Source organism: Bombina bombina, chromosome 7 (assembly GCF_027579735.1).
Source record: "Bombina bombina isolate aBomBom1 chromosome 7, aBomBom1.pri, whole genome shotgun sequence".
NCBI classification, from domain to species: Eukaryota; Metazoa; Chordata; class Amphibia; order Anura; family Bombinatoridae; genus Bombina; species Bombina bombina.
The window spans coordinates 133,036,787-133,064,097 of NC_069505.1; the positions used below are offsets into that span (position 1 = coordinate 133,036,787).

The following is a 27,311-nucleotide window of genomic DNA, read 5'->3' on the forward strand; positions in this document are numbered from 1 at the left end:
TGAGGGAGAGCGATTAATTTGCCTAATGCTTGGCTGTTTATAAAAACAAAATGTCCCTATTTGTTATTTTCATAGTGAACAGGCTTTACATGTGCACAAAGTATCTGATATAAAATACATTGAGCCCAACCAATTTCACAGTTTTTAAATGGTACATTTTTATTCTGAAATGCCCAAGAGTCATTTGACAAAGATGAGCATCTATGGTCATGAAGAGTTTCAGAATTTAGTCAATTTAGGAAGCAGCATCTCCAGGTAAACAGTATAACAAATAGCAGTTGGCAAATAAAAGACCAAATGCCAGACATATACTGTATACAGAGATCTCTTGAAAGGATAGAAGACCAAATGTGTTAAATGGTTATCATCAACATACCAGGATCTTGTTTGAGTCATTGAGCCGGCCTTTCAGTGCACTTTGAAGCTCTCCAATGTTTGGCAGAATAAATTTTGCTTCATTAAGAATGGTTGTAACTTCATCAAGACCCTCCTTCCGTATCTTCCAATTTTTATCACTGATCTTTGCAACCAAGTCAGAACCAATTTTATCACTGTAATGGTAGGACACTTGTTAGTGTTTGTTATGCACTAAAGTGTGATGTTAAACAAAAAAACAAAAAACCCACACACCTGATATCAGTCCTTGGCAGAAGATCCATTACATCAGCCGGTGATTCCTCTTCTTGCTCTTCTCTATCCTCACACGCTTCACCTCCTGGACCATTCTTTGAGGAACCACGTGTAGGCGCTGGGGGTGTTTGCCCTTTCATCTGTAAAGGCCAGTAATGATCATCATCCTCATTAATTTAGACAGAAGATTTTCATTTGACTAACAAAGCATTTTAAATTAAAAGCGTTTGAGAATGTTCACTGTTCTCCAGCTCTGAAGCAATATAAAAATACACAAATACGACTGCACATGTTCCGTACTTGGATAGTAAAAAGGAGAGCGAAAACATCAGGAAGTAGAAGGGTATAGTACCTTTTCAAACTCTGCATCAATCTGAGAAAGAAGAGCTGGCTTTTCTTCCTCGAAAAACATGCGCAGTGGGGCTCCCACATACAGATACATAACCCCCAGCAAGGTGATGGCAGATGTCCTGATTGCCTGCAAAAGCACAGCAGATTTAGATATCTCCAAACTACATTGAGATCGGCCTAACAGAATACAGACTTACAGGGTTTGTTGCAGCAAGAGCAATTTTCACATTGCTGATAAATGCCTTGACATTCAACCTGATGGAATATTAAAAACCAAGAGTTAAATACAGAGGGGGAAAAAAACAGATTTGACATTAAACTGATATATTTAGTGCAGATGTATCGGTCCTAACTTGCTCCCTTAAAGAGTTCTAACATTTTAACAATGTTTTTCATGGGAGGAGTAATTGCATGTGTAATTGCTGCTATTTCATATGTATGACAGAACATAGAAGGGACAGTCAAGTGTAAAAATAAAACAAATGCTCTTTTTTTAACTAAATATTCCTTAGCGTGTTTAATCCTTGCATAGGGTTAAATAATTTGTGCAAGTTGTGCTTATGCGACACGCTAAATATGTATACAGCTGGTGGACAAATAAGCGATGATACATATGTAGGCTCCAAATGACTGTTGTATTCGTATTCTTAAGAGCAGAATGAGTATCCTCCAAGAGTACAAATAAGTTCCCACGGCACCATGGAATTTCACCAAATTTTATTGTAACATGTAGGTCCAGTGACATGTACAAATAAAATGTAGTGATATTCCATGGTGCTGTAGGAACTTATTTGGACATTCTGATGTATGGGGTGAAAGCAGTTACCCTATCCCAGACGTGCATGAGATAAAGAGGTGGTACGGTGCTGTGTATATGTACAGTTATATTCTCAAGGAGTGCAACTTTCAGAATGTAACCTCAAGAGTTAAAATCTGCACAGTAAAATGAAGAACTTTGTTTAAATAAAGATTCTAGGGAACAATTTTATTAATAAACAACCTCACACAACACTCAAATTCAAGCTAAACAGGACACCTATATCGCAAGGGGAAAGTCACAAAAAGAGAAGGTTGGTCTATATTTGACAAAAAGAACAAAGAGTTTTCCTAGCATAAACCACATAACAAAAAAATATTATTGTATTAAATCCCACTAAAAACCTGCACAACACTTCAAAGAAAGTTCTATCCAGTCACATACTGACTATAAGTAATTTTTTTTTAGATAGACAATTCCATGTGCATACACACAATGCCTTGTCCGGCTTAATAAAACACATTAACTACTTACCCTGCAAAACCAAACTCTTTAATGGCATTTGAGAGCCAGTTCAGGGTTTCAGACTGGTTCTTTGGATTCTTCTGTGCAAACGCCAGAGATACTACCTGTATAGAGGAGAAGTAGTGTATAATAAACTGATCATCACAGAGATATAAAGGTCTCTAGTTTGTGTCTTACCTGCTCAGCAGTCCAGGGCAGCATGCATGATTCTGCAATAGCACTCAGGGCTTCCTTGGCATTTCCTCCACATTTTACATCTCCTACTTTATCAACTAGCCCATCCAGTACAATATTGGCAGAGGTTTTGGAAAAAATTCCCTTCTGGGCAACAAGAGCCACTATGTGCAGCTTCATCTGCATAACCTTTATATTGCATAAAAAAAAAAGAAATTTTAGCAAGGAGCTAATAAGGGTTATTTATTCTACACACAAAAACAATCTCAAGACCTATGTAGTGCCAGATTGCAAGTGGAGTGGTATATAACGCTCCCGCACTAACGCCTCTAGAAATAAGCTTTATTGCGCGCATCGGGTAGCGCTCGTGTTACAAATTGAAAGTAAAGAGTTTTCACTTGTGCTCTAACCCAATTCACACAAAAAGCCAAACTTTGACAATGGGTTTCTGAAATTAACCATATTATCTCTTTAGAAAAAAATGCATTGTTATACTGATAAGTGTGATTTTAATCTCGATATAATCTTTATATGGGAACAAACAACATGAACATAATAGACAGCTTAGATGTCAATTATATTCCCACTCGACAGTTACATAGCATACAAGGCACACAAGATCATGATGTCACAAACACATATTGACATTGTTTAAATGGTTTTGATTGGTTGCTGTCATGCAAACTGTCTAATATCCTACATTTCCTATTACACTCAACTTGCAGTTCACCTAATTGACACTATTCCTTTAAATTAGTTACCTCCTCCGCCTATTGCCTATATAATGGCAAACCTTACTACATCCATTGTTTGGTATGATTTCCCTGTAGCCTGTCTAGCAACAGTGAAGTCGCAACCTAGCTACCCTGCCTCTCTGATCCTTTTCACCGGACTGTGTTCTACTCTGCCTGTTCCTGTCAGTAGCCTGCGCTACTCAGCTCTATACCGGAAGTCAAGTGCGGTGACGTCACACGCCCCCTCTAAGCTACTATGCGCATCTCCACTACAGACTACCGAACTCCTCAATCTACAATCTGCAGGTATCGCTCTTACCTCTTAACTGCAGTGTTTAATTGTTGTGCACAGCATGTATTATCGCTCACCAATTCGATCTGTTAAATGCATATTGCTTCTATAACATATATCACCATCTTGTGGCCATACCAATACAGCCTTTGTTGTTGCGCATATAACTGTTTCTGTACCTTGCACCTCAGCGTTATATGTCCTCAAATATGAATAGTGTCATATCACGATCTTGTGCCCATATCCATACAGCCTTTATTGTAGTGCATTTAACTGTTTCTGTACCATGCAGCTCATATATCTGTATATATCCTCAAATATGAACCTGTGTTAACACTGATGTGGTTGGTTAGCATATTTTGATCTGCTGTAATTTTCAGTGACTTCTGTCACATGTGTCAGCCATAGATTAACAATTTAAACCAGCCCTTTACTAAACAGCTTCTGTGATTCTGGGAATTTCAACATTACTCTGTGGGGTAATTTATGTTATTTTCCTCTTATCTCACAGCTACACAAACATAATTCAGTCATTTGAACATTTCAGCAGCTGAGGTTCACAAATAATTCCTATTACTTTACAGTTGTAATCGTATCAATTATGTATGTCGTATAGGATATTCCCTTTTCTCCCTTTCCCTACCCAAATGCTATCTCGAAAAAAATTTGGTTTGCTATATAGTACCTTATTTCAGAATGACATAATTGTAATAATTTCATGTACTTGTGTGAATATTTTTGCTGTTATTTTCGATCAACCTCAATAAGAATTATATAAACAAAAAAGCCAAACTTTGAAAATCGCAATCGTGTTAACGTAGAAGTCAATGGAGCAAAAAAAGTGGGAAAAAAACCCAATAGACACTAATGGTTTCAACTGCTCTATCCACATGTCACTTTTGTCGTAGCACTGATTGGAGAACAGTTCAAACCATTAGCTCACCAAAAATATTACTTTTAAAGTGGGCAGTGGGAGTGTGGGGTATTAGAAGCGCAAGGCTAGATTAAAAAAACATAATTTATGTAAGAACTTACCTGATAAATTCATTTCTTTCATATTAGCAAGAGTCCATGAGCTAGCGACGTATGGGATATACATTCCTACCAGGAGGGGCAAAGTTTCCCAAACCTCAAAATGCCTATAAATACACCCCTCACCACACCCACAAATCAGTTTAACGAATAGCAAAGAAGTGGGGTGATAAGAAAAAAGTGCGAAAGCATATAAATAAGGAATTGGAATAATTGTGCTTTATACAAAAAAATCATAACCACCACAAAAAGGGTGGGCCTCATGGACTCTTGCTAATATGAAAGAAATGAATTTATCAGGTAAGTTCTTACATAAATTATGTTTTCTTTCATGTAATTAGCAAGAGTCCATGAGCTAGTGACGTATGGGATAATGACTACCCAAGATGTGGATCTTTCCACGCAAGAGTCACTAGAGAGGGAGGGATAAAATAAAGACAGCCAATTCCTGCTGAAAATAATCCACACCCAAAATAAAGTTTAATGAAAACATAAGCAAAAGATTCAAATTGAAACCGCTGCCTGAAGTACTTATCTACCGAAAACTGCTTCAGAAGAAGAAAACACATCAAAATGGTAGAATTTAGTAAAAGTATGCAAAGAGGACCAAGTTGCTGCTTTGCAAATTTGATCAACCGAAGCCTCATTCCTAAACGCCCAGGAAGTAGAAACTGACCTAGTAGAATGAGCTGTAATCCTTTGAGGCGGAGTTTTACCCGACTCGACATAGGCATGATGAATTAAAGATTTCAACTAAGATGCCAAAGAAATGGCAGAAGCTTTCTGGCCTTTTCTGGAACTGGAAAGATGACAAATAGACTAGAAGTCTTTCGGAAAGACTTAGTAGCTTCAACATAATATTTCAAAGCTCTAACAACATCCAAAGAATGCAACGATTTCTCCTTAGAATTCTTAGGATTAGGACATAATGAAGGAACCACAATTTCTCTACTAATGTTGTTGGAATTCACAACCTTAGGTAAAAATTCAAAAAGAAGTTCGCAACACCGCCTTATCCTGGTGAAAAATCAGAAAAGGAGATTCACAAGAAAGAGCAGATAATTCAGAGACTCTTCTGGCAGAAGAGATGGCCAAAAGGAACAAAACTTTCCAAGAAAGTAATTTAATGTCCAATGAATGCATGGGTTCAAAAGGAGGAGCTTGAAGAGCCCCCAGAACCAAATTCAAACTCCAAGGAGGAGAAATTGACTTAATGACAGGTTTTATACGAACCAAAGCTTGTACAAAACAATGAATATCAGGAAGATTAGCAATCTTTCTGTGAAAAAGAACAGAAAGAGCAGAGATTTGTCCTTTCAAGGAACTTGCAGACAAACCTTTATCCAAACCATCCTGAAGAAACTGTAAAATTCTCGGAATTCTAAAAGAATGCCAGGAAAAATGATGAGAAAGACACCAAGAAATATAAGTCTTCCAGACTCTATAATATATCTCTCGAGATACAGATTTACGAGCCTATAACATAGTATTAATCACAGAGTCAGAGAAACCTCTTTGACCAAGAATCAAGCGTTCAATCTCCATACCTTTAAATTTAAGGATTTGAGATCCTGATGGAAAAAAGGACCTTGCGACAGAAGGTCTGGTCTTAACGGAAGAGTCCACGGTTGGCAAGAGGCCATCCGGACAAGATCCGCATACCAAAACCTGTGAGGCCATGCTGGAGCTACCAGCAGAACAAACTAGCATTCCTTCAGAATCTTGGAGATTACTCTTGGAAGAAGAACTAGAGGCGGAAAGATATAGGCAGGATGATACTTCCAAGGAAGTGATAATGCATCCACTGCCTCCGCCTGAGGATCCCGGGATCTGGACAGATACCTGGGAAGTTTCTTGTTTAGATGAGAAGCCATCAGATCTATTTCTGGAAGTTCCCACATTTGAACAATCTGAAGAAATACCTCTGGGTGAAGAGACCATTCGCCCGGATGCAACGTTTGGCGACTGAGATAATCCGCTTCCCAATTGTCTATACCTGGGATATGAACCGCAGAGATTAGACAGGAGCTGGATTCCGCCCAAACCAGAATTCGAGATACTTCTTTCATAGCCAAAGGACTGTGAGTCCCCCCCTGATGATTGATGTATGCCACAGTTGTGACATTGTCTGTCTGAAAACAAATGAACGATTCTCTCTTCAGAAGAGGCCAAGACTGAAGAGATCTGAAAATTGCACGGAGTTCCAAAATATTGATCGGTAATCTCACCTCCTGAGATTCCCAAACCCCTTGTGCCGTCAGAGACCCCCACACAGCTCCACAACCTGTAAGACTTGCATCTGTTGAAATTACAGTCCAGGTCGGAAGAACAAAAGAAGCCCCCTGAACTAAACGATGGTGATCTGTCCACCACGTCAGAGAGTGTCGTACAATCGGTTTCAAAGATATTAATTGAGATATCTTTGTGTAATCCCTGCACCATTGGTTCAGCATACAGAGCTGAAGAGGTCGCATGTGAAAACGAGCAAAGGGGATCGCGTCCGATGCAGCAGTCATAAGACCTAGAATTTCCATGCATAAGGCTACCGAAGGGAATGATTGTGACTGAAGGTTTCAACAAGCTGAAATCAATTTTAGACGTCTCTTGTCTGTCAAAGACAGAGTCATGGACACTGAATCTATCTGGAAACCCAAAAAGGTTACCCTTGACTGAGGAATCAATGAACTTTTTAGTGAATTGATCCTCCAACCATGATCTTGAAGAAACAACACAAGTCGATTCGTATGAGATTCTGCTAAATGTGAAGACTGAGTAAGTACCAAGATATCGTCCAAATAAGGAAATACCACAATACCCTGTTCTCTGATTACAGACAGAAGGGCACCGAGAACCTTTGTAAAAATTCTTGGAGCTGTAGCTAGGCCAAACGGCAGAGCCACAAACTGGTAATGCTTGTCCAGGAAAGAGAATCTCAGAAACTGATAGTGAGCTGGATGAATCGGAATATGCAGATATGCATCCTGTAAATCTATTGTAGATATATAATGCCCTTGCTGAACAAAAGGCAGGATAGTCCTTACAGTTACCATTTTGAAAGTTGGTATCCTTACATAACGATTCAATATTTTTAGATCCAGAACTGGTCTGAAGGAATTCTCCTTCTTTGGTACAATGAAGAGATTCGAATAAAACCCCAGCCCCTGTTCCAGAACTGGAACTGGCATAATTACCCCAGCCAACTCTAGATCTGAAACACATTTCAGAAATGCTTGAGCTTTCACTGGGTTTACTGGGACACGGGAAAGAAAAAATCTCTTTGCAGGAGGTCTTATCTTGAAACCAATTCTGTACCCTTCTGAAACAATGTTCTGAATCCAAAGATTGGGAACAGAATTGATCCAAATTTCTTTGAAAAAACGTAATCTGCCCCCTACCAGCTGGGCTGGAATGAGGGCCGCACCTTGATGTGGATTTAGAAGCTGGCTTTGCTTTTCTAGAAGGCTTGGATTTATTCCAGACTGGAGATGGTTTCCAAACTGAAACTGCTCCTGAGGATGAAGGATCAGGCTTTTGTTCTTTGTTGAAACGAAAGGAACGAAAACTATTATTAGCCCTGTTTTTACCCTTAGATTTTTTATCCTGTGGTAAAAAAGTTCCTTTCCCACCAGTAACAGTTGAGATAATAGAATCCAACTGAGAACCAAATAATTTATTACCCTGGAAAGAAAGGGAAAGTAGAGTCGATTTAGAAGACATATCAGCATACCATAAAGCTCTTCTAGCTAAAATAGCTAGAGACATAAACCTGACATCAACTCTGATAATATCAAAAATGGCATCACAGATAAAATTATTAGCATGTTGAAGAAGAATAATAATATTATGAGAATCATGATCTGTTACTTGTTGTGCTAAAGTTTCCAACCAAAAAGTTGAAGCTGCAGCAACATCAGCCAATGATATAGCAGGTCTAAGAAGATTACCTGAACACAGATAAGCTTTTCTTAGAAAGGATTCAATTTTCCTATCTAAAGGATCCTTAAAGGAAGTACCATCTGCCGTAGGAATAGTAGTACGTTTAGCAAGGGTAGAAATAGCTCCATCAACTTTAGGGATTTTGTCCCAAAACTCTAATCTGTCAGACGGCACAGGATATAATTGCTTAAAACGTTTAGAAGGAGTAAATGAATTACCCAAATTATTCCATTCTCTGGAAATTACTTCAGAAATAGCACCAGGAACAGGAAAAACTTCTGGAATAACCACAGGAGATTTAAAGACCTTGTCTAAACGTTTAGATTTAGTATCAAGAGGACCAGAATCCTCAATTTCTAATGCAATTAGGACTTCTTTAAGTAAAGAACGGATAAATTCCATTTTAAATAAATATGACGATTTATCAGCATCAACCTCTGAGACAGAATCCTCTGTATCAGAAGAATCATTAGAATCAGAATGATGATGTTCATTTAAAAATTCATCTGTATAAAGAGAAGTTTTAAAAGACTTTTTATGTTTACCAGAAGGAGGAATAACAGACATAGCCTTCTTAATGGATTCAGAAACAAAATCTCTTATGTTATCAGGAACACTCTGAACATTAGATGTTGATGGAACTGCAACAGGTAATGGTACTTTACTAAAGGAAATATTTTCTGCATTAACAAGTTTGTCATGACATTTAATACAAACAACAGCTGGAGGAACAACTACCAAAAGTTTACAGCAGATACACTTAGCTTTGGTAGTTCCAGCACCAGGCAGCGATTTTCCAGTAGTATCTTCTGACTCAGTTGCAACGTGTGACATCTTTCAATATGTAATAGAAAAAACAACATATAAAGCAAAATTGATCAAATTCCTTAAATGACAGTTTCAGGAATGGGAAAAAATGCCAGTGAACAAGCTTCTAGCAACCAGAAGCAAAAAATAACGAGACTTAAATAAAGTGGAGACAAAAATTGACGCCCACATTATTTGGCGCCTAAATGCTATTAGCGTCAAAAATGACGCCACATCCGGAACGCCGACATTTTTGGCGCGAAAAACGTCAAAAATGACGCAACTTCCGGCGACACGTATGACGCCGGAAACAGAAAAAAAAATTTCGCGCCAAGAAAGTCCGCGCCAAGAATGACGCAATAAAAACATAATTTATGCTTACCTGATAAATTCCTTTCTTCTGTTGTGTGATCAGTCCACGGGTCATCATTACTTCTGGGATATTATCTGCTCCCCTACAGGAAGTGCAAGAGGATTCACCCAGCAGAGTTGCTATATAGCTCCTCCCCTCTACGTCACCTCCAGTCATTCGACCAAAGACCAACGAGAAAGGAGAAGCCAAGGGTGTAGTGGTGACTGAATTATAATTTAAAAAATATGTACCTGCCTTAAAAAACAGGGCGGGCCGTGGACTGATCACACAACAGAAGAAAGGAATTTATCAGGTAAGCATAAATTATGTTTTCTTCTGTTATGTGTGATCAGTCCACGGGTCATCATTACTTCTGGGATACCAATACCAAAGCAAAAGTACACGGATGACGGGAGGGATAGGCAGGCTCATTATACAGAAGGAACCACTGCCTGAAGAACCTTTCTCCCAAAAATAGCCTCCGAAGAAGCAAAAGTGTCAAATTTGTAAAATTTGGAAAAAGTATGAAGCGAAGACCAAGTTGCAGCCTTGCAAATCTGTTCAACAGAGGCCTCATTCTTAAAGGCCCAAGTGGAAGCCACAGCTCTAGTGGAGTGAGCTGTAATTCTTTCAGGAGGCTGCTGTCCAGCAGTCTCATAGGCTAAACGTATTATGCTACGAAGCCAAAAAGAGAGAGAGGTAGCAGAAGCTTTTTGACCTCTCCTCTGTCCAGAATAAACGACAAACAGGGAAGAAGTTTGGCGAAAATCTTTAGTTGCCTGCAAGTAGAACTTGAGGGCACGAACTACATCCAGATTGTGTAGAAGACGTTCCTTCTTTGAAGAAGGATTTGGACACAAGGAGGGAACAACAATCTCTTGATTGATATTCCTGTTAGAGACAACCTTAGGTAAGAACCCAGGTTTAGTACGCAGAACTACCTTGTCTGAGTGAAAGATCAGATAAGGAGAATCACAATGAAGGGCTGATAACTCAGAGACTCTTCGAGCCGAGGAAATAGCCATTAAAAATAGAACTTTCCAAGATAACAATCTTATATCAATGGAATGAAGGGGTTCAAACGGAACACCCTGTAAAACGTTAAGAACTAAGTTTAAACTCCATGGCGGAGCAACAGTTTTAAACACAGGCTTGATCCTAGCTAAAGCCTGACAAAAGGCCTGGATGTCTGAATTTTCTGACAGACGCCTGTGTAACAAGATGGACAGAGCTGAGATCTGTCCCTTTAATGAGCTAGCCGATAAACCCTTTTCTAAACCTTCTTGTAGAAAAGACAATATCCTAGGAATCCTAACCTTACTCCAGGAGTAATCTTTGGATTCACACCAGTATAGGTATTTACGCCATATTTTATGGTAAATCTTTCTGGTAACAGGCTTCCTAGCCTGTATCAGGGTATCAATAACCGACTCAGAAAACCCACGTTTTGATAAAATCAAGCGTTCAATTTCCAAGCAGTCAGCTTCAGAGAAGTTAGACTTTGATGTTTGAATGGACCCTGAATCAGAAGGTCCTGTCTTAGAGGTAGAGACCACGGCGGACAGGATGACATGTCCACTAGATCTGCATACCAAGTCCTGCGCGGCCATGCAGGCGCTATTAGAATCACTGATGCTCTCTCCTGTTTGATTTTGGCAATCAATCGAGGAAGCAGCGGGAAGGGTGGAAACACATAAGCCATCCTGAAGTTCCAAGGTGCTGTCAAAGCATCTATCAGAACCGCTCCCGGATCCCTGGATCTGGATCCGTAGCGAGGAAGTTTGGCGTTCTGGCGAGACGCCATGAGATCTATCTCTGGTTTGCCCCAACGTCGAAGTATTTGGGCAAAGACCTCCGGATGAAGTTCCCACTCCCCCGGATGAAGAGTCTGGCGACTCAAGAAATCCGCCTCCCAGTTCTCCACTCCCGGGATGTGGATTGCTGACAGGTGGCAAGAGTGATACTCTGCCCAGCGAATTATCTTTGATACTTCTATCATTGCTAGGGAGCTTCTTGTCCCTCCCTGATGGTTGATGTAAGCTACAGTCGTGATGTTGTCCGACTGAAACCTGATGAACCCCCGAGTCTTTAACTGGGGCCAAGCTAGAAGGGCATTGAGAACTGCTCTCAATTCCAGAATGTTTATTGGCAGGAGACTTTCCTCCTGACTCCATTGTCCCTGAGCCTTCAGAGAATTCCAGACAGCGCCCCAACCTAGAAGGCTGGCGTCTGTTGTTACAATTGTCCAGTCCGGCCTGCTGAAAGGCATCCCCCTGGACAGATGTGGCCGAGAAAGCCACCATAGAAGAGAGTTTCTGGTCTCTTGATCCAGATTCAGAGTGGGGGACAAATCTGAGTAATCCCCATTCCACTGACTCAGCATGCACAATTGCAGCGGTCTGAGATGTAGGCGTGCAAAGGGAACTATGTCCATTGCTGCTACCATTAAGCCGATCACCTCCATGCATTGAGCTACTGACGGGAGTTGAATGGAATGAAGGACACGGCATGCATTTAGAAGCTTTGTTAATCTGTCTTCTGTCAGATAAATCTTCATTTCTACGGAATCTATAAGAGTCCCCAAAAATGGAACCCTTGTGAGAGGCAAGAGAGAACTCTTCTTTTCGTTCACTTTCCATCCATGCGACCTTAGAAATGCCAGAACTAACTCTGTATGAGACTTGGCAGTTTGAAAGCTTGAAGCTTGTATCAGAATGTCGTCTAGGTACGGAGCTACCGAAATTCCTCGCGGTCTCAGAACCGCCAGAAGGGCACCCAGAACCTTTGTGAAGATTCTTGGAGCCGTAGCCAATCCGAATGGAAGAGCTACAAACTGGTAATGCCTGTCTAAGAAGGCAAACCTTAGATACCGGTAATGATCTTTGTGAATCGGTATGTGAAGGTAAGCATCCTTTAAATCCACTGTGGTCATGTACTGACCCTTTTGGATCATGGGTAAGATTGTCCGAATAGTTTCCATTTTGAACGATGGAACTCTTAGGAATTTGTTTAGGATCTTTAAATCCAAGATTGGCCTGAAAGTTCCCTCTTTTTTGGGAACCACAAACAGGTTTGAGTAAAACCCTTGTCCTTGTTCCGACCGCGGAACCGGATGGATCACTCCCATTAATAATAGATCTTGTACACAGCGTAGAAACGCGTCTTTCTTTATTTGGTTTGTTGACAACCTTGACAGATGAAATCTCCCTCGTGGGGGAGATAATTTGAAGTCTAGAAGGTATCCCTGAGATATGATCTCTAGCGCCCAGGGATCCTGGACATCTCTTGCCCAAGCCTGGGCGAAGAGAGAGAGTCTGCCCCCCACTAGATCCGGTCCCGGATCGGGGGCCCTCGGTTCATGCTGTCTTAGGGGCAGCAGCAGGTTTTCTGGCCTGCTTGCCCTTATTCCAGGACTGGTTAGGTTTCCAGCCTTGTCTGTAACGAGCAACAGCTCCTTCCTGTTTTGGTGCAGTGGAAGTTGATGCTGCACCTGCTTTGAAATTCCGAAAGGGACGAAAATTAGACTGTCTAGCCTTAGCTTTGGCCTTGTCTTGAGGTAGAGCGTGGCCCTTACCTCCTGTAATGTCAGCGATAATTTCTTTCAAACCGGGCCCAAATAAAGTTTGCCCCTTGAAAGGTATATTAAGTAATTTGGACTTAGAAGTTACATCAGCCGACCAGGATTTTAGCCACAGCGCCCTACGTGCCTGAATGGCGAATCCTGAATTCTTAGCCGTAAGTTTGGTTAAATGTACTACGGCCTCCGAAACGAATGAATTAGCTAGTTTAAGGACTCTAAGCCTGTCCGTAATGTCGTCCAGCGTAGCGGAACTAAGGTTCTCTTCCAGAGACTCAATCCAAAATGCTGCCGCAGCCGTAATCGGCGCGATGCATGCAAGGGGTTGCAATATCAAACCTTGTTGAACAAACATTTTCTTAAGGTAACCCTCTAATTTTTTATCCATAGGATCTGAAAAAGCACAGCTATCCTCCACCGGGATAGTGGTGCGCTTAGCTAAAGTAGAAACTGCTCCCTCCACCTTAGGGACCGTTTGCCATAAGTCCCGTGTGGTGGCGTCTATTGGAAACATCTTTCTAAATATTGGAGGGGGTGAGAACGGCACACCGGGTCTATCCCACTCCTTAGTAACAATTTCAGTTAATCTCTTAGGTATAGGAAAAACGTCAGTACTCGCCGGTACCGCAAAGTATTTATCCAACCTACACATTTTCTCTGGTATTGCAACAGTGTTACAATCGTTAAGAGCCGCTAAGACCTCCCCTAGTAATACACGGAGGTTTTCCAATTTAAATTTAAAATTTGAAATATCTGAATCCAATCTGCTTGGATCAGAACCGTCACCTACAGAATGAAGCTCTCCGTCCTCATGCTCTGCAAGCTGTGACGCAGTATCAGACATGGCCCTAGAATTATCAGCGCACTCTGTTCTCACCCCAGAGTGATCACGCTTGCCTCTTAGTTCTGGTAACTTAGCCAAAACTTCAGTCATAACAGTAGCCATATCTTGTAATGTTATCTGTAATGGCTGCCCAGATGTACTAGGCGCCATAATATCACGCACCTCCCGGGCGGGAGACGCAGGTACTGACACGTGAGGCGAGTTAGACGGCATAACTCTCCCCTCGCTGTTTGGTGAAATTTGTTCAATTTGTACAGATTGGCTTTTATTTAAAGTAGCATCAATACAGTTAGTACATAAATTTCTATATGGCTCCACCTTGGCATTGGAACAAATGACACAGGTATCTTCCTCTGAATCAGACATGTTTAACACACTAGCAATAAACATGCAACTTGGTTACAATCTTATTTAACAAAAACGTACTGTGCCTCAAAGAAGCACTAAACGATTAAATGACAGTTGAAATAATGAACTGAAAAACAGTTATAGCATCACTCTTTAAAAACAACATAACTTGTTAGCAAAGGTTTGTTCCCATTAGTAAAGCAATACTAATTAAATTTTAAACATAAAAATCACAGAGCAACGTTTTAAAACACAGTCACTATATAAATCTCACAGCTCTGCTGAGAGAATCTACTTCCCTTCAAAGAAGTTTGAAGACCCCTGAGTTCTGTTAGAGATGAACCGGATCATGCAGAAAATATAAGTGTAACTGACTGGAAATTTTTGATGCGTAGCAAAGAGCGCCAAAAACGGCCCCTCCCCCTCACACACAGCAGTGAGAGAGAAACGAAACTGTCATAATCAAAACAAGCAAACTGCCAAGTGGAAAAATAATGCCCAAATATTTATTCACTCAGTACCTCAGAAATGCAAACGATTCTACATTCCAGCAAAAACGTTTAACATGAATTAAATACCTATTAAAAGGTGTAATGTATTTTTACAGAGTAATTCCGGTGAAATACCATCCCCAGAACACTGAAGTGTAGAGTATACATACATGTCATTATAACGGTATAGCAGGATTTTCTCATCAATTCCATTCAGAAAATAAAAACTGCTACATACCTCAATGCAGATTCAACTGCCCGCTGTCCCCTGATCTGAAGCTTTTACCTCCCTCAGATGGCCGAGAAACAGCAATATGATCTTAACTACTCCGGTTAAAATCATAAGAAAAACTCTGGTAGATTCTTCTTCAAACTCTGCCAGAGAAGTAATAACACGCTCCGGTGCTATTGTAAAATAACAAACTTTTGATTGAAGTTATAAAAACTAAGTATAATCACCATAGTCCTCTCACACCTCCTATCTAGTCTTTGGGTGCAAGAGAATGACTGGGGGTGACGTAGAGGGGAGGAGCTATATAGCAACTCTGCTGGGTGAATCCTCTTGCACTTCCTGTAGGGGAGCAGATAATATCCCAGAAGTAATGATGACCCGTGGACTGATCACACATAACAGAAGAAATGAAGCATTTTCAGCCCCCGCGAGCCTAACAGCCCACAGGGAAGTCAAATTTTAAGGTAAGATAAAAATGATATATTCAAATGCATTATCCCAAATATGAAACTGACTGTCTGAAATCAGGAAATGTTGAACATCCTGAGTCAAGGCAAATAAATGTTTGAATACATATATTTAGAACTTTATAAAAAAGTGCCCAACCATAGCTTTAGAGTGTCACAGAAAATAAGACTTACTTACCCCAGGACACTCATCTACATGTTGTAGAAAGCCAAACCAGTACTGAAACGAAAATCAGCAGAGGTAATGGTATATTTATATATATATATATATATATAAGAGTATATCGTCGATCTGAAAAGGGAGGTAAGAGATGAATCTCTACGACCGATAACAGAGAACCTATGAAATAGACCCCGTAGAAGGAGATCATTGAATTCAAACAGGCAATACTCTCCTCACATCCCTCTGACATTCACTGCACGCTGAGAGGAAAACCGGGCTCCAACCTGCTGCGGAGCGCATATCAACGTAGAATCTAGCACAAACTTACTTCACCACCTCCATAGGAGGCAAAGTTTGTAAAACTGATTTGTGGGTGTGGTGAGGGGTGTATTTATAGGCATTTTGAGGTTTGGGAAACTTTGCCCCTCCTGGTAGGAATGTATATCCCATACGTCACTAGCTCATGGACTCTTGCTAATTACATGAAAGAAACAAAATTTATGTTACCTGATAAATTTCTTTCTTTCCGGGCATGGAGAGTCCACAATGTCATTCCAATTACTAGTGGGATATTCAACTCCTGGCCAGCAGGAGGAGGCAAAGAGCACCCCAGAAAAGCTGTTAAGTGTCACTTCCCGTACCCATAATCCCATCATTCAGCCGAAGGAAAATGGAAAAAGAAGAAACACAAGGGTGAAAAGGTGCCTGAGGTTTATTAAAAAAAACTGCCGAATTATAATTAAAAGAGAGGGCAGGGTAATGGACTCTCCGTGCCCAGAAAGAAATTTATCAGGTAAGCATACATTTTATTTTATTTCCTATGGCATGGAGAGTTCCAGACGTCATTCCAATTACAAGTGGAAACCAATACCCAAGCTAGAGGACACAGAATGAACAGGGAGGGAGAACAAGGCAGAAGGAACAAAACAGAAGGCACCACCACTTGAAGAACCTTTCTCCCAAGAGAGGCCTCAGTTGAGGCAAAAGCATAAAATTGTATAATTTGGAAAAAGTATGCAGAGGACCATGTTGCCGCCTTGTAAATCTGTTCCACAGAAGCTTCATTTTTGAAAGCCCAAGAAGAGGAGACAGCCCTAGTGGAATGAGCCGTAATTCTCTTAGGAGGCCGCTGTCCAGCAGTCTCATAAGCAAAACGAATCATACTTCTTAACTAGAAGGAAAGAGTAGTAGAAGTGGCCTTCTGACCCTTACACTTTACAGAGAAAACAACAAACAGGGCAGAAGATTGACGAAAATCTTTAGTAGCTTGTAGGTAAAACTTTAGAGCACGCACAACATCCAAGTTATACAAAAGACGTTCCTTATGAGGAGGATTAGGACAAAAAGAAGGAACAACCATTTCCTGATTGATGTTTCGATCCGATACCACCTTAGGGAGAAACGAAGGACCGCCTTATCTGCATGAAAAATAAGGTACAGGGAATCACACTGCAGAGCTGAAAGCTCAAACTCTGCGAGAGGAAGAAATAGCAAGGAGAAACAAAACCTTCCAAGATAACTTTATATCAACAACATGCATCGGCTCAAACTGAGCCTGCTGCAAAACTTTAAGAACTAGGTAAAGGCTCCAAGGAGGAGCAACAGGTCTAAACACAGGCCTGATTCTGACCAGGGCCTAAACAAAAGCTTTAACATCTGGTAAATCTGCAATACGTTTGTGCAAAAGAATAGACAGTGCAGAAATCTGACCCTTCAGAGTACTGACTAACAAACCTTTCTCCAGGCCATCCTGAAGAAACGATAAAATTCAGGGAATCCTCACCCGACTCCAGGAGAAACCTTTAGCTTCGCACCAAAAAAGGTATTTACACCATACCTTATGGTAAATCCTGTGATTAACAGGTTTTCGAGCCTGAAGCATAGTATCAATGACCACTTCCAAAAAACCACGTCTAGATAGAACTAGGCGTTCAATCTCCAAGCAGTCAGCTTCAGAGAATCCAGATTTGGATGGAAGAATAAACCCTGAGTTAGAAGGTCCTTCCTCAGAGGTAACCTCCAAGGTGGAAGAGATGACACCTTCACCAGATCCACAAACCAGATCCTGCAAGGCCAGGCAGGAGCTATTAGAATCACAGACGCTGTCTCCTGTTTGATACGAGCAATGACTCATGGCAGGAGAGCAAACAGAGGAAAACAGGAATGCTAGACCTAAATTCCAAGGAACCACCAGAAAAACTATCATAGCGACCAGAGGATCTCTTGACATAGATCTGTACTTTGGAAGCTTGGCGTTCTGACGAGCCGCCATCAGATCCAACTCTGGAACCTCCCACCTGAGGGTTATTCTGGAGAACACTTCCGGATTGAGAGCCCACTCCCTGGGAAGAAAAATCCGTCTGCTCAGAATATCCACCTCCCAATTGTCCACTCCTGGAATTTGGATGGCAGATAGAAGACAATCGTGAGCATCTGCCCACTGCAGAATGCTAGTCACCTCCTTCATGGTCAAGGAACTCCAAGTTCATCCCTGGTGGTTGAAGTAATCCACTGAGGTGATGTAGTCCAACTAGAATCTGATAAACTGGACTAAAGTAATGAAGGCCAAGCTACCAAGGCATTGAAGATTGCCCTCAATTCCAAGATGTTCATGGGGAGAGAGGACTCCTCCCGAGTCGACAGGCCTTGAGCTTTTAGAGAGCGCCAAATTGCTCCCCAGCCTAATAGGCTGGTGTCCGTAATCACCCAGAAAGGTCTCAGGAAACAAGTACCCGAGCCAGGTATCCTGTGAAATCCACCACGAGAGAGTCTCTTTTTAGAGAATCCAGATTTATCCTCTGCGATAAATCTGAATGGTCTCCATTCCACTGACTGAGCATGCATAGTTGCAGAGGTCTCAGGTGGAACCGAGCAAAAGGAATGATGTCCATGGAGGCAACCATCAGACCAATCATCTCCATGCATTGAGCCACTAAAAATATTAACAGTAGACTGGAGAGAAGGGCAAGAAACAAGAGTTTAGTTATTTTGATATCCATCAGAAAAAATGTATATGGATAGAGAATCTATAATAATCCTCAAAGAACACACCCTTGTATCTGGAACTAGGGAACTCTGTCCCAGATTCACTCTTCACCTGAGAGAACTTCTCTATATTAGACTTTGTTGGAAGAAAAGATGACGCCTGAACAAATAAGTTGTCACCTCTATTTCCTGAGATCTGATCACCACCAGAAAGAGCCCCCATAACCTTTGTGAAAATACTGGGAGCCGCAGAAAGGCCGAAAGAGAGAGCAACAAACTGGAAAGTTTGTCCTGAAATGCCAACCTCAGAAACTGGCGAAGTCCCCTATGAAAGGGAAGATCAAAAGATAGGGATACAAATCGTAATAGTCTGCACTATATTCTATATCTAAAATCACTAGACCTATGAGAAAAAAAACCGACCGTATATGAAAATAAGGACATTAGAAGGAATCACCTCAATAAGAGAATGATTATAATAAAACACCAATGTACCTAAAATAAGGTAACAAGAGAATAAATATATCAGTGTCCTGGCACAGACACTTGTCCATATGCATAAAAAAGGACAAAATGAAAGAAACATATCAATGTAGATATTATAAAGTTGTGCCTATTACAAAGAATAACGCGACAGAAACAAACATCTTAGCGTCCTAAAATCACTGATTATATATATATATATATATATATATATATATATATATATATATATATATATATATATATATATATATATATGTATATATATATATATATATATATGTTACAGAGAGTAACACAAGAGGTCACAGACATGGATAAATCATCTCCAACCAGGAGAGATTATGTATAAGAGCCCCTATATCAAAAAACAAATTATGCTTACCTGATCATTTTCTTTTCTTCAGATGGAAAGAGTCCACAGCTGCATTCATTACTTTTGGGAATTCAGAACCTGGCCACCAGGAGGAGGCAAAGACACCCCAGCCAAAGGCTTAAATACTCCTCCCACTTCCCTCATCCCCCAGTCATTCTGCCGAGGAACAAGGAACAGTAGAAGAAATATCAGAGTGAAAGGTGCCAGAAGAACAAAAATTACAGCCGCCCCCTTTGAAATGAGAATATAATTGGGAAACACTCCATTTCTCTCTCTCTTTCTTATCCTGTTCCTGAAAGGATGGCTGATTTTGGAATATTCATGAATTTGGCCGAGTATATTCCTAGGATTATTTTAGCAGTGTTGCACAAATTGGGGTCGGAGTATTGTAGTAGAGTTGCCCTGTATTAATTATTTGGACTGTTTTGCTGTAAAATAGATGTATATATATATATATACCTGTAAATCTTTATCTTATTATTAACATATATTGATTCCTAATAAATTCTTTGGGAAAAAATGGAGACCCTTTTAATTAATAACCACATTTTGGCGGTCATGAAGTTGTAGACAAATCCATTGCCATTTAGTTTTGCAGGAATTAGATAATATTTTGATTTTAGAATATTGCAGAAAATATATATATATTTTAAATGGTTTCTGAAGAAAATGCATGGTTCAGAAACCTGTATTTCAGGTGGAATTGTCTTTATAAATTTGCATTTCCATAGAGTTTCATGGGTGACGGTAAATGTAGCTCAGTCCTGGGCCTCAGTCAATTTTTTTTTCTCAATTTAGAGCAAATAATACAATTGTGTGTTACTGAAAAATGTTTAAATTTAACTGCAGTAAAGGTAGATTTGGTGTTTTATAGCAGTTTTTTATGTAGTATTTAAACAGAGCACCTCATGGTTGGCTCTAGCAGGCCTGTTGTTTAAGATTTGTATACAATTATTTATTTTTACTGCTGGCATTTATAGATGGTCTGTAGCTTGGAATTAGAGTTTATATTTGACCTGCATTTTATTTGAGAGTAAATATTTTTTAATTTTGTTTTCTGTAAAAAATCTAATGAATTTTAGACACATGATATTTTTATTTTTTTTGTCTTGGTCCCATCCATATGCCAATAAGTTTTGCAGGAATTACATAATATGTTGATTTAATTTTAGAATATTGCAGGATATATCTTTTAAATGTTTATCTAGAAAAGCATGGTTTTTAAAAACCTGTATTTCTGGTCTGTATAAATTTGCATTTCCATAGAGTTATCATGGGTGAGGGCCTCAGTCAAAGAAAATTTCTCAATTTAGTGCAAATAATACAAATTGTGTATTGCTGTTTAAATGTAACTGCAGTTAAAGGGACATGAAACACAAATTTTTTCTTTCATGATTTAGAAAGAGCATGCAATTTTAAACAACTTTCTAATTTTCTTCTATTATCTAATTTGCTTCCTTCTCTAGATATTCTTTGCTGGAAAGCATATCTAGATAGGCTCAGAAGCTGCTGATTGGTGGCTGCACATAGATGTCTCGTGTAATTGGCTAACCCATGTGCATTGTTATTTCTTCAACAAAGGATATCTAAAGAATAAAGCAAATTAAATAATAGAAGTAAATTTGAATGTTGTTTAAAATTGTATTCTCTATCTGAATCATGAAAGAAAATTTTTGGGTTTCATGTCCCTTTAAGGTAGATTTGGTGTTTTATAGCAAAGTTTTGGTATGTAGTATTTAAACAGAGCACATGATGGTTTGCTTCAACAGGCGTGTTGTGTAAGATTTGAGTTTGGTAAACTTTGTAGCAATTTTTAGAATGGTTATATACAAATACTGTACTGCTTCTTTTTATTGCTGGGATGTAGCCATTGTTTGTAGCTTGCATTTTGTTGCTCTTTTATTTTTCTTGAATTTTTCTTGTTTTTGGAAAATAGATATTCATGTTTTGCAAATATTTTCAATTTTTTTTTTCTGTAAAAATCTAATGAATTTTAGAGACATGATATTTACTTGTTGTCTTGGTCCCATCTAAATGTTTTTTTATTACAAACAAAACTTTACAGTGCTTTGTTTTCTTACAAAGAAGATGGTTGTTTGTAATAGATGCCCTAGTCAGGTTAAAGTGATTGACTTTTGCTCCTTTATAAATGGAATATAATGTCCATTTTATAAAGATTGTACTTTTCTTGCACGTTTTTTTTTTCTTTTTTACAAAGGATTCATTTCTGTGAATGTGTTACACCCAGAGCTGTAGCTTGCCCTATACATATGTTAATGTAAATTCCTTCCTGTTGGGGGAAGGTGCAGGAGGTAGTTTGGCAAGGTATATTGTTTTTTAACATTTTCCACTGTTTAAACTAAAAACAGGACTGCAAATGTGTGTTTTTTGTTTGTTTTTTAAATGCTTGATTTCTGCTCCTTATATAAAAAGTTATCTCCTTTACAGAAAGTCTAAGTTGCTTAACTTCTGTTTAGTCTGGTGTTCCCTTGCCCTATAGATATAATTCCTTGCATTTGGGGCAGGTAAAATAGTCTGGCAAACTATGATGTGAGAGACACACTATTCTTAGTCTGTTCCCCAGATTTAAAATAAAGAATATTGAGCAGTGGTTAGGAAAACTAAATTTAACTATATTACCGCCTCTGCTGGAATGCTGACCTGCTTATAAACAGATCTAATTACTACCTCTTCTAGGTGGCTTAACTGCTATGTCCTTTGTTGTGTAAAATTAGCATCTCAATGGTACCTTGTACATCCTGTGTAAACATTTAAAAAAAAAAAAAAAGAAAAAAACTACTATGCTGTGAGAGACACACTATTCAGAGTCTTTTCCCCAGATTACATTCAGTGGTTAGGAAAATATTGATTCTAGTATATATATATATATATATATATATATATATATATATATATATATATATATATATATATATATATATATATATATATATATATATATATATATATATATATATATATATAATTTTAGTTCTAACGGCTATCTGCTAAAATGTTTGGGAAAAACTATATTTCATAGGAAATCTGTGACTATTTTAACAAATATATTCATAAATATAATGGTCCATTCCTCATCCCATTAGTTTAAAACCCCAAGTGTGAAAGTGTTTTAGAGATACTAACACAGGTAGTAACTCTTAAAAAGATTATTAATAATAAAAGAAAATGTATGATAGCGCAGGCAGTGATGTCAACAATAAGGGGACTAACAAACATTATTAGAGACTTGACAGAGCAAAATACAGATCTTAAATTAGAATTAGATAGAACACAGTCTGACAGAGATTGTATCAAGCTTTCTGCTTTAACTAACACCATACAGATCAGTAAATTACAACGTCAATTAAAATTATTAGCAGAACACAGCGGAAACGAATACTCAAATAAAATTACTGAGTTACAGATGAAAATAAAAGAAGAAGAAAAAATAATTAGTGATATTTCTGGGAACAATGTAGATTGTGATCACCTACTGTCACAAAGAAGAGAGCCAAAACAAGTGATAAAACAAGATAATATGCCACTGGGTCCCACTAAAAACCGAAGTTCTGTTACAATTGCCCCTGTCAAAATATCTGAGCATTTTAACACCCCGAAAGTTCCTACAAGTTTTTCAAATCAGACTAGGCCAATGACTGTAGCAGATAAAGACATTTTTCAGAAATGGTGGGGCACAATTCCCACAAACAGCTTGAATAACTTTTCACATTGGTTTCACAAGGGGTCTGAAAAAGCCATAAAATTAGGTATGAGCATGCAGGAATGGACAGAATTGCTTCAAGATGCCATGGGCTCCTATGCCAACAGGTTATTAGGATTCACCTCAAACATATCTGATCAGGCTGGGAGAATAGTTAAAACCTTTTTCAATTTTACTAGTCTAGAAAAAGAGATTAATGAAATTACCATGAAACCTCTAGATGAACCATTTGAAGTAGCAAAAAGAGTTTTATTCTGGTGTGTGCTGGTGTCTGGGAGTCACCAGCTCACATACAAAGGGTACTTGAAGCTCTCCCTATAAAATGTCAGGAGTTTGTAAAGCTGTATGATCCAAACTCCACAAAGTGTCAATCTGGGACATCTTGCAATATGTAATAGAAAAAACAACATATAAAGCAAAATTGATCAAATTCCTTAAATGACAGTTTCAGGAATGGGAAAAAATGCCAGTGAACAAGCTTCTAGCAACCAGAAGCAATAAATAATGAGACTTAAATAATGTGGAGACAAAAGTGACGCCCATATTTTTTAGCGCCAAAAAAGACGCCCACATTATTTGGCGCCTAAATGCTTTTGGCGCCAAAAATGATGCCACATCCGGAACGCCGACACTTTTGGCGCAAAAAAACGTCAAAAATGACGCAACTTCCGGCGACACGTATGACGCCGGAAACAGAAAAAACTTTTTGCGCCAAAAAAGTCTGCGCCAAAAATGAAGCAATAAAAACAGAATTTATGCTTACCTGATAAATTACTTTCTCCAACGGTGTGTCCGGTCCACGGCGTCATCCTTACTTGTGGGATATTCTCTTCCCCAACAGGAAATGGCAAAGAGTCCCAGCAAAGCTGGTCACATGATCCCTCCTAGGCTCCGCCCACCCCAGTCATTCGACCGACGGACAGGAGGAAATATATATAGGAGAAACCATATGATACCGTGGTGACTGTAGTTAGAGAAAATAATTCATCAGACCTGATTAAAAAACCAGGGCGGGCCGTGGACCGGACACACCGTTGGAGAAAGTAATTTATCAGGTAAGCATAAATTCTGTTTTCTCCAACATTGGTGTGTCCGGTCCACGGCGTCATCCTTACTTGTGGGAACCAATACCAAAGCTTTAGGACACGGATGAAGGGAGGGAGCAAATCAGGTCACCTAAATGGAAGGCACCACGGCTTGCAAAACCTTTCTCCCAAAAATAGCCTCCGAAGAAGCAAAAGTATCAAATTTGTAAAATTTGGCAAAAGTGTGCAGTGAAGACCAAGTCGCTGCCTTACATATCTGGTCAACAGAAGCCTTGTTCTTGAAGGCCCATGTGGAAGCCACAGCCCTAGTGGAGTGAACTGTGATTCTTTCAGGAGGCTGCCATCCGGCAGTCTCATAAGCCAATCGGATAATGCTTTTAAGCCAAAAGGAAAGAGAGGTAGAAGTCGCTTTTTGACCTCTCCTTTTACCAGAATAAACAACAAACAAGGAAGATGTTTGTCTGAAATCTTTAGTAGCCTCTAAATAGAATTTTAGAGCACGGACTACGTCCAAATTGTGTAACAAACGTTCCTTCTTTGAAACTGGATTCGGACACGAAGAAGGTACAACTATCTCCTGGTTAATATTTTTGTTGGAAACAACTTTCAGAAGAAAACCAGGCTTAGTACGCAAAACCACCTTATCTGCATGGAACACCAGATAGGGCGGAGAACACTGCAGAGCAGATAACTCAAACTCTTCTAGCAGAAGAAATTGCAACCAAAAACAAAACTTTCCAAGATAATAACTTAATATCTACGGAATGTAAGGGTTCAAACGGAACCCCTTGAAGAACTGAAAGAACTAGATTTCGACTCCAGGGAGGAGTCAAAGGTCTGTAAACAGGCTTGATCCTAACCAGAGCCTGAACAAATGCTTGAACATCTGGCACAGCTGCCAGTCTTTTGTGAAGTAAAACAGATAAAGCAGAGATCTGTCCCTTCAGAGAACTTGCAGATAATCCTTTCTCCAAACCTTCTTGTAGAAAGGATAGAATCTTAGGAATTTTTATCTTGTTCCATGGGAATCCTTTAGATTCACACTAACAGATATATTTTTTCCATATTTTATGGTAAATTTTTCTAGTTACAGGCTTTCTAGCCTGAATCAGAGTATCTATTACAGAATCTGAAAACCCACGCTTTGATAAAATCAAGCGTTCAATCTCCAAGCCGTCAGTTGGAGGGAAACCAGATTCGGATGTTCGAATGGACCCTGAACAAGAAGGTCCTGTCTCAAAGGTAGCTTCCATGGTGGAGCCGATGACATATTCACCAGGTCTGCATACCAAGTCCTGCGTGGCCACGCAGGAGCTATCAAGATCACCGAGGCCCTCTCCTGATTGATCCTGGCTACCAGCCTGGGGATGAGAGGAAACGGTGGGAATACATAAGCTAGGTTGAAGGTCCAAGGTGCTACTAGTGCATCTACTAGGGTCGCCTTGGGATCCCTGGATCTGGACCCGTAGCAAGGAACCTTGAAGTTCTGACGAGACGCCATCAGATCCATGTCTGGAATGCCCCATAATTGAGTTATTTGGGCAAAGATTTCCGGATGGAGTTCCCACTCCCCCGGATGGAATGTCTGACGACTCAGAAAATCCGCTTCCCAATTTTCCACTCCTGGGATGTGGATCGCAGACAAGTGGCAGGAGTGATCCTCCGCCCATTGAATTATCTTGGTCACTTCTTTCATCGCCAGGGAAGTCCTTGTTCCCCCCTGATGATTGATATATGCAACGGTCGTCATGTTGTCTGACTGAAACCTTATGAATTTGGCCTTTGCTAGTTGAGGCCAAGCTCTGAGAGCATTGAATATCGCTCTCAGTTCCCGAATGTTTATCGGGAGAAGAGACTCTTCCTGAGACCATAGACCCTGAGCTTTCAGGGATTCCCAGACCGTGCCCCAGCCCACTAGGCTGGCGTCGGTCGTGACAATGACCCACTCTGGTCTGCGGAAGCTCATTCCCTGTGACAGATTGTCCAGGGTCAGCCACCAACGGAGTGAATCTCTGGTCTTTTGATCTACTTGAATCGTCGGAGACAAGTCTGTATAATCCCCATTCCACTGTCTGAGCATGCACAGTTGTAATGGTCTTAGATGAATTCGTGCAAAAGGAACTATGTCCATTGTTGCAACCATCAATCCTATTACTTCCATGCACTGCGCTATGGAAGGACGAGGAACAGAATGAAGTACTTGACAAGAGCTTAGAAGTTTTGATTTTCTGACCTCTGTCAGAAAAATCCTCATTTCTAAGGAATCTATTATTGTTCCCAAGAAGGGAACTCTTGTTGACGGGGACAGAGAACTTTTTTCTTTGTTCACCTTCCATCCGTGAGATCTGAGAAAGGCTAGGACGATGTCCGTATGAGCCTTTGCTTTTGACAGGGACGACGCTTGAATCAGGATGTCGTCCAAGTAAGGTACTACTGCAATGCCCCTTGGTCTTAGAACCGCTAGAAGGGACCCTAGTACCTTTGTGAAAATCCTTGGAGCAGTGGCTAATCCAAATGGAAGTGCCACAAACTGGTAATGCTTGTCCAGAAAAGCGAACCTTAGGAACTGATGATGTTCCTTGTGGATAGGAATATGTAGGTACGCATCCTTTAAATCCACGGTAGTCATAAATTGATTTTCCTGGATAGTAGGTAGGATCGTTCGAATAGTTTCCATTTTGAACGATGGTACCCTGAGAAATTTGTTTAGGATCTTTAGATCCAAAATTGGTCTGAATGTTCCCTCTTTTTTGGGAACTATGAACAGATTGGAATAAAATCCCATTCCTTGTTCTCTTATTGGAACTGGATGTATCACTCCCATCTTTAACAGGTCTTCTACACAATGTAAGAATGCCTGTCTCTTTATTTGGTTTGAAGATAATTGAGACCTGTGGAACCTTCCCCTTCGGGTAGTTCCTTGAATTCCAGGAGATAACCTTGAGAAACTATTTCTAGCGCCCAAGGATCCTGAACATCTCTTGCCCA

At 39.8% G+C, this 27,311-nt stretch overlaps 1 protein-coding gene across 1 annotated transcript in view; it reads right to left on the bottom strand.

The window, feature by feature from the left end:
• CKAP5 (cytoskeleton associated protein 5) overlaps nt 1–27,311 on the bottom strand; it is a 397,759-nt gene that overhangs the window by 171,575 nt on the left and 198,873 nt on the right. Inside the window, exons 17-22 of the mRNA XM_053689307.1 lie at nt 2,441–2,626; nt 2,273–2,367; nt 1,179–1,236; nt 983–1,108; nt 631–770; nt 377–551 (exon numbers count right to left, since the gene is read on the bottom strand). Of these exons, the coding sequence (XP_053545282.1) occupies nt 377–551; nt 631–770; nt 983–1,108; nt 1,179–1,236; nt 2,273–2,367; nt 2,441–2,626 (780 nt within the window). The remainder of the gene's footprint in view (nt 1–376; nt 552–630; nt 771–982; nt 1,109–1,178; nt 1,237–2,272; nt 2,368–2,440; nt 2,627–27,311) is intronic.